The sequence below is a fragment of the Chaetomium globosum genome, genomic scaffold (genome assembly GCF_000143365.1).
Source record: "Chaetomium globosum CBS 148.51 scaffold_5 genomic scaffold, whole genome shotgun sequence".
Classification (NCBI taxonomy): Eukaryota; Fungi; Ascomycota; class Sordariomycetes; order Sordariales; family Chaetomiaceae; genus Chaetomium; species Chaetomium globosum.
The window spans coordinates 1,854,718-1,861,815 of NT_165980.1; the positions used below are offsets into that span (position 1 = coordinate 1,854,718).

General features: G+C 56.7%; 4 protein-coding genes across 4 annotated transcripts; 1 reads left to right on the forward strand and 3 right to left on the reverse strand.

Moving 5' to 3' along the window:
* Positions 1 to 89: 89 nt before the first annotated feature.
* Positions 90 to 542, forward strand: CHGG_07418 (uncharacterized protein; the record flags this gene model as incomplete). The annotated part of the gene is made up of 2 exons (XM_001225073.1): positions 90 to 313; positions 368 to 542. The coding sequence occupies 2 exons, from the start codon at positions 90 to 92 to the stop codon at positions 540 to 542; spliced, it is 399 nt and encodes a 132-aa protein (XP_001225074.1).
* A 261-nt stretch (positions 543 to 803) lies between these two features.
* Positions 804 to 1,739, reverse strand: CHGG_07419 (uncharacterized protein; the record flags this gene model as incomplete). Its single annotated transcript, XM_001225074.1, has 1 exon — positions 804 to 1,739. The coding sequence occupies one exon, from the start codon at positions 1,737 to 1,739 to the stop codon at positions 804 to 806; it is 936 nt and encodes a 311-aa protein (XP_001225075.1).
* Positions 1,740 to 2,749: 1,010 nt separating this feature from the next.
* Positions 2,750 to 4,593, reverse strand: CHGG_07420 (uncharacterized protein; the record flags this gene model as incomplete). The annotated part of the gene is made up of 4 exons (XM_001225075.1): positions 2,750 to 2,930; positions 3,416 to 3,497; positions 3,850 to 4,499; positions 4,553 to 4,593. 4 exons carry the CDS (start codon positions 4,591 to 4,593, stop codon positions 2,750 to 2,752), a joined length of 954 nt encoding a protein of 317 aa, XP_001225076.1.
* Positions 4,594 to 6,019: 1,426 nt separating this feature from the next.
* On the reverse strand, positions 6,020 to 6,805 carry CHGG_07421 (uncharacterized protein; the record flags this gene model as incomplete). Its single annotated transcript, XM_001225076.1, has 2 exons — positions 6,020 to 6,127; positions 6,179 to 6,805. 2 exons carry the CDS (start codon positions 6,803 to 6,805, stop codon positions 6,020 to 6,022), a joined length of 735 nt encoding a protein of 244 aa, XP_001225077.1.
* Between the last annotated feature and the right edge of the window lie 293 nt (positions 6,806 to 7,098).

Sequence of the window (7,098 nt, forward strand, 5' to 3'; positions counted from 1 at the left end):
ACTCCGCTTATAACAAGTCACACACCTGGCACCTCAATCGGGATCTGATCAACAGGTACAAGGTCTTCACACGCAAATCTGTAACCGCCATGAAGTCCATCTTTTCCATTCTGGTCCTTGGCCTCAGTGCCTCCGGCGTTCTCGCCGCCAACTTTGCCGGATCTTGCGAGACCAATTCGATCAAGGTTAGCGGTAGGACGTTGACGGCGAACTGCAGGAACATCTTTGGGCAATACAAGTGCTCCAAGCTCGATCTGAACCGGTGCCTCAAGAACAGCTACGGCACTCTGCAGGCCGATCCAGCTGGAAATGGGTATGCCCAGTGTGCTCTTACTTGATCCAGAGTATACTGACAAGCGATCAACAGTGCCCATCTGGGAGACCAGTGCATCCAGTGCACCAATGGCAAGCCTGACAACGGCCTGATCGTCGACGCCGGCCCGTCGCTGATGTATTGCAAGTGCAATCCTGGCACCGGCGCTGCCCAGGCCAATTGGCCCACTGCCATTTTCGACCTCAGTCTGTGCCCCCTGAATCCTTAGATTACACAGACCCTCGAACTAACCACTATCACTCTGCATCTAGACACCATTGTCGACAACCGCAACGGCGCGTTGGAGTGTTACGGCACCAAATCCACAGGCTGCTGAGCGTGCTAGGAGCCACATGTGCGGCGATGCCAATTTCTATTCAAGTACCACAGTTATATCCAGCGGTAGTACATGCCATAGTTTACCGTCATATCTACCATGAGTCCATAACTATCCCTCTACCTATTCCGTTCGTCCCGCATCTCCCCCAACCTATGCTGCATTCGCCGCATTCAACACCCCCGCGAAAGCCTCAAACGTCGCCGGCTCATCCTCAAACGCATGATACCCCCTCGTGTTGAAAAACGTCGCCCCAATGCCCCTCTGCACCACCGCCCCAACCAACTGCTCCAGCACGGCCGCCGTAGCACTCAAATTCGCCGACGGCCCATTGAAATCATGAAACCCATGGACCAGCACCGCCGTTTGAGCCGCGTTCGCCGCCCCCACACTCGGAAACAGCACATTATCAATCGAGCTACCCACCCCATCATGATCATACCTCTCGTAGCCCCCCGCCTTCGGACACTGATCATAATCCTCGCCCGCCAGCTCCGGCACCGTAAAGCACGTCTCCAACGCCACAATCAGATCCGGACCCAGGTCATAAAATGGCTGCAACGCGCCCGTCCCCCCGGGGTTATACACCACCACCGGCCGCGGCCCAAACCTTGCCACCAGCTCCTCATCCGTGCGAATCAGCTCTGTCAGGTTGCGCATATACGCCACGCAATCATTCGCACTGCTATTCGGCGCCTCGTCGATAAAAATCCCCCGAATCGCCACCCCGCGATCCACCCACGTCGCCCACTTGCGGATGTCCGCCGTGATGTCCGCCCAGGGCACGTTGCAGCGGGTGGCGCCGAGGTCGGTCGACGTGTGCACGTAGCCGAGGAGTTGCGCGTTGGCGTGGGCGGCGAGGGATTTGGTGCCCGCTTCGTATTGCGGGTCGTCGATGCCTTGGTTGGGACCGCCCGGCCCGTTGTTGGGGTTGATGATGATCTTGGCGGTGAGCGAGGGGTTGGCGGTGAGGGCCCGTTCGATGGGCGCCCAGACGCCGCCGTTGGAGGCGGGGAATTGGTAGAGGGGGAGGAGGATCTCGGTGGCCGTGGCCGTGGCGGCGAGGGTGGTGAGGAGGGTGGGCTTCATGGTGGGTAATTTTGGGGTTGGGTTGTTGTGGGGTTGTTGAGGGCTGGGTAGTGAGAGGGTAGACAACCTGAAGCTGCTTGGAAATGACGTGAATTTGAACCGGGAGGGTGGTAGGTAGGCACCAGGTATCCTTCGAATCTTATATGTGCAGTCGTCACCTACACAAAATATTTTGTGTAACCACCCCTGAAGCTGGCTATGGGGTGCTTGAACCAATATATGAGGGGAGGTGGCTGGCTGACTGACGCAGGATTCCGGGACCCGAGTAGAGGTCCAGTCCTCTTATTTGCTGTAATAGCCCCAAGGACAAATCAGTTCCCACGCCGCGCTTGGCGATGGAGGCAGCGCTGAATGGGAAGTTTCAGGGGCTCCTGCTTCTCTTTTGACGCGGTAACCAATGGATTCCTTGCCTGTTGTCACGCTGACGGAGTAAAATAACCTTAACCCCTGCGCCGGCTCCTCTTCCTGGCTGCGCCGCACGCCATGGTCTCATCCTTTCAATGCGATCCACTGCCGGATGCTCCGAGAAATCCGGCCGATAGGCGGATATTTGATATTCTCATAAGACCGAGAATCCTACCCAATGTACGGAGTAGTCCGATCTACGAAGTAGTAAGGAGTGTTATGCCGAAGAACTCTCGAAACTCACAGCGGTGTGGTCATAATACATATCACTCAAAGCTGCTTGTCAACTTCTAACTGCTGGGAGTATTCAAGCAAAGGCTTAGTTAGAAAAAGGAGAAACAATGTTGAAGGAGGAAGGAAAAGTTAAAAAGCTCACCACCAAGCCCCATTTGCCGGTCGAATGAGGGTTGGTAGTTACGAAAACTCTGAAAATTAGAGTTTTGCGCCGCGAGGGGGAGTCGAACCGGTCCTCCTCCCAATACCGCTGAGCTAAATCGGTGTTTGACTTCAATTGGGAGGAGGCGGTGACAGTGTGAGCTGCGGACCTAATACATAGAGTGCTGGAAGGTGCGCGGTGGCTGGTGCAAGTTGAGGCTGGCTTGAGATCAGATGAAAGGGAGGCGCTCCAAACCCGGCCCACCGCCGCCGGTGACCAGCCGCTGGTGAGACCCAACTCTCTTTACCATCTTGCCATTGATGCTTCGAAGAGTCTTGGCCTTCAATACCAGAGTGACATTGCTTTCCGAAAACATCTCATATTTGCCCCTACCACAACTACCTAGGTACCTACAACAAAACAACCAAATAAATACGCTCCAGAAGCGAATCACACCCCACATACCCAACCCCGACCTCCTAACCCCCCACCATTCCTTCATCTTCCTCCCCAAACACCATTTTGGCCTCCCCCTCCCCCTACACAAAACACAAGCCCACAACCCACCCCTCAGACTAATCTCCATCGCCCACTTCACCAGACAGCCCCACTCCTCCGTACATACAAACCCGCCCCTCAACCCTCAATAACCCCCATACCCATACCCATACCCATACCCATACCCAGGCTGCTGGAACCCCGTCGTCGTCGTCGTCGTCGACGTCCCATCCGCCGGCCTCGAGGCTGTGGCAGTCAACAGGGTTGTTGGGGCCGAGAACAAGGACGAAGCACCGCCACCGCCACCACCGCCGCCAACATCAGTGCGGGTGAGAGTGAGGGTGGGAGTTGTGGGGATGGAGCTGGTGGTGGTGGCAGTGCCCCCGATGGGATCGACCAAGTCCACGGTGCTGCTGGCGGAGGAGGACGGGGATGGGGACGGGTAGCTGTAGCTGCCGTAGTCGCCGCCGGAGTCGTTGCTGTTGGTGCTGGTGGGTGTGGATGTGATGGCGGTGGACGAGAAGGAGGGTGTGAGGGATATGAGGGAGGTTGTTGGCCAGGCCGGGGTAAGGGTCGTGTTGGACCAGGTTGGGATGGGAGAGGAGGTGGGGTCGGTGAAGAGGGGGTCGTTGGTTTCGGTGGTGAGGATGGTGTGGGAGGTGGTGTTGGTTGGCAGGCTGGGGATGGTGCTGATGTTCCAGCTGGGCGGGGTGGACCAGGTGTGAGTGGGGGCGGAAGACCAGGAGTTGGTCGTGGTTTCGTTCGTGGGTATGCCGGATGGTGCTGTGAAAGGGTTAGTTGTGGACATGAGAAAGTAGGCTGCCAACTTACCCCGCGTGGTGGTCTGGTATGTCAGGCTGGGGTGGTAGGACAGCGGAACGTCCGAGGACTCGTGGCCGGGGATGCCAGTGCCAGTGCTGAAACCGGAGCTGGGTGCAGAGTAGCCCGTGGTCGTGGTCGCGTTGACAGGAACCATCGCAGAAGAGGTCACCGTGAGAGTAATGACGCTTGTCCAGTCCTCCTCCGCGGTCGAGCTCCGGGTTGAGTTGGTCCAGCGGACGGACGATGTTCCCAAGGGGTCGGCGGTCTCGATGGTGGTGCCGGCTGTCCCGGACAGAGTCGGAAGTGAAGTGACCGTCGTGTGGTTCCAACCCATGGAGCTAGAGAAGTTGCTCGGCGCGGCGATGGAAGTCGGCAAGTTATGGGTGCAGGGCACATCCGTGGTGAAGGTGGCGTTGATCCAGGGGCCATGGCTGCTGTAGCTGCTGAGAGGCAGGCCGGAAGCGTCTGAGATCGAAGAGCAGCCAGTGTAGACAGTCACAGTCGTTGGGGTGTAGACAGCATCACAAGTGCTTCCATCGACGGTCACCGTGGAGATCTGGGTTGTCGTTATGGTGGCCGTGACGGTAGACTGCAAGAGAATCGGGCCACCGTACCCATAATCACGGTTAACGTGACCCAAGGTAGGCGCGAAAGTGCGGCTAAGGGGTCATTAGCGCGTTGAACTGGTGCTCGCAGGGTATTGTGGCCGTACCTGAAGCTCAGAAGAGCCATCAGATGATGGACCTTGGTCATGATGGTGCTGATTCTTGGTGCAAGGGACTGTGTCGGTTCTGCAAAAGAAGCGTATGGGGCGGTGACAGCCAGACTGTGACTTCGACCATATTATAACCTTGGTTGACTCTTTGCTACCTCGCCGTGCCGGGCTTCCTTCGTTCGCAACCGCGATCCCTGGATCCCGTCGGCTCCACAGCGAGTGTGTTTGCACTCAACCACCCAGGCACACCTCCTTCTATCAATCTCATTTGACCCACTGCTAACGAGGGTATGCCGGGTTGGGTTCCCTTGAGCCAGGCTCGGTGGTCCAGAAAATCTTGTTGCTTGCTCGGATTGGATAATACGGAGAGAAACAAACAAAACCCGGGGACTGTTCCGTCGACATCACCAATGCCAGCTAAGCTTCTGGTACTTTACTGGTGGATGTTTCTGTACTAATCCGGTTTCCCCTCCCCGCGGCCGTGTGTTGCCGACGGCACCAAACCTGGCCCTGGATGGTCCCGTCGGGGTTATGCCAGATGCATCAAACACATGTCCCAAAAGGCGGCCGTATTTGCCAGGGCACACCGAAGATTACAGTCTTCTCATCTGGGAAGGTTGTACAGAGCCATGGGACACGACGGCTAGCGGCTGTAGTTGAGCGACCCGGAGATTTAGCTGTCGTTGCATTTCCGGTGCTATGCCAAGTGTGAGCATGGAAAAGATGTCGCGGACATAAAGTCCCGTGCGGATGTTATCTGGAGGTCCATCCCATCAAGCCGCGCTGGATTTGGCTCCGATCAAAGAAAGTGCGCTGGCGAAAACATCTTGCAGTGTTGACAGCCTGAGTCTTCACAGCTTTCGACTCACAGGCTACGCAACAGAAAACAACGCCAATACTCTCGACATGGCGATGACCCGAGCAAAATAAAACGGCCTCAGACACGCTGGGATCAGCAAGTCGCACATTTACGAGTTGAATCCGTTCTGCCCAGTTCCTGCAGCGGCTGAGATGCAGGTTGCCGGTGGTGCCGGTCGAGATCTCGCAAACGCAGCGCATGCGTCACACCGAGAGAGCAACACAGAACACCGATGCTCGGTTTTATGGTGCGCAACACCGTGCTTGCTCGGCCGGTCGATTGGTGACCTCGTGGCTGTGAGACCGATCTCGCATGTTGCTCGCTTCGCTTTGCAGTATGGGGAGAGCCCGTGGTGATCCGGGAGCGTGCAGAAGGGGCGCTCGATGGAAGCCGATCGTGTGTGCCAGGTAAAATGACTTGCACAAGATTCGGGGAGGATTGTTTCTGACGAAGTGAAATGAGTCGAAACCGCCTGTCGCTGTTCGCTGTGTCGCCCACGGCGTGGGCCGACAAGTTTAACCGCAGACATCATGGAAATCCACAGCCATGCATGTTGATCATCAGTGCAAGGCAATAATATTTCGCTATCATCCAACCGTGTAAGCTTAAAGTTCAGTTTTCTCATCAGACTTCCCCGAGAAGCGTTCCTGGGCGGTTTGCCAGTTGATAACGTTCCAAATATTCTTAACGTACGCCGCCTTCCCGTTCAGATACTAAATTGCAGTCAGCAAATGTCGGCATGATCAAACAGAGGGGGGGCCAACCTGGAGGTAATATGCATGCTCCCACATGTCGACCCCAAAGATGGGCACATCCCCGCCAACGACAGGGTCCTGGTCCTTGGTCGTGACGATGCGCAAGCCGGCCCCGTTCCCGGCCTCCTTGACCAGCCAGCCCCAACCACTCCCCTGGAGCCCCAACAGGGCCGTGGAGAAGGCCTTCTTGAAAGCGTCAAGGCTCCCCCACGTCTTCTCAATCTCGGCCACCAAGCTACTCGCCCGGTCCAGGTTCGCCTCGTTGCTCCCCGCCGGGGCCAAGTTCTTCCAGAACAGCGAGTGGTTGATGTGGCCGCCGCCGTTGAACTTGATGACCTGCTGCAGGGCAATCTGGCCGGCCACATCGTCGGATGCGACGGCGGCAACGTGCGACTCGAGGGCCTTGTTCAGGTTGGTCACGTAAGCCTGGTGGTGCTTGCTGTGGTGCAGCTCCATGATCTGGGCTGAGATGTGAGGCTCAAGAGCATCGTAGGAGTAGGGCAAGGCCGGGAGAGTGTAGGCGGTAAGACCCATCTTGGCAAGATTGAGAGTGGTGTTGTTACTGTCTGTGGTGGTGTCGCCCGAATGCGGTGATTGCAAGGCGAGATATTGAAGGAGGTTGCCAAAGTTGACCATTTTGACTTCTCTCCGGTCGGGTGGGCCGTTTGCTGCAGGTTTTAGGGTTCGGACGGGATGGGAATGGCAAAATGGCGAAACGTGCTCATCAAGGTGCGCAGTAAGTTACGTGATTGAGCAAGTTGTCTGAGTTGCATTTGCCGTGGAGGACGTCGCGTAGGGTTCCTGGGAAGGGCTGCATTTGCTCTTGACACGCGTCAGTGTGTCGAAACGCCTCGCAATTTACTCGCGCAAATGTGCTCAGTCGGGCCTGGTGAGGGGCGAGTGGCCAAGATCTAAACTAAAAAAAACGG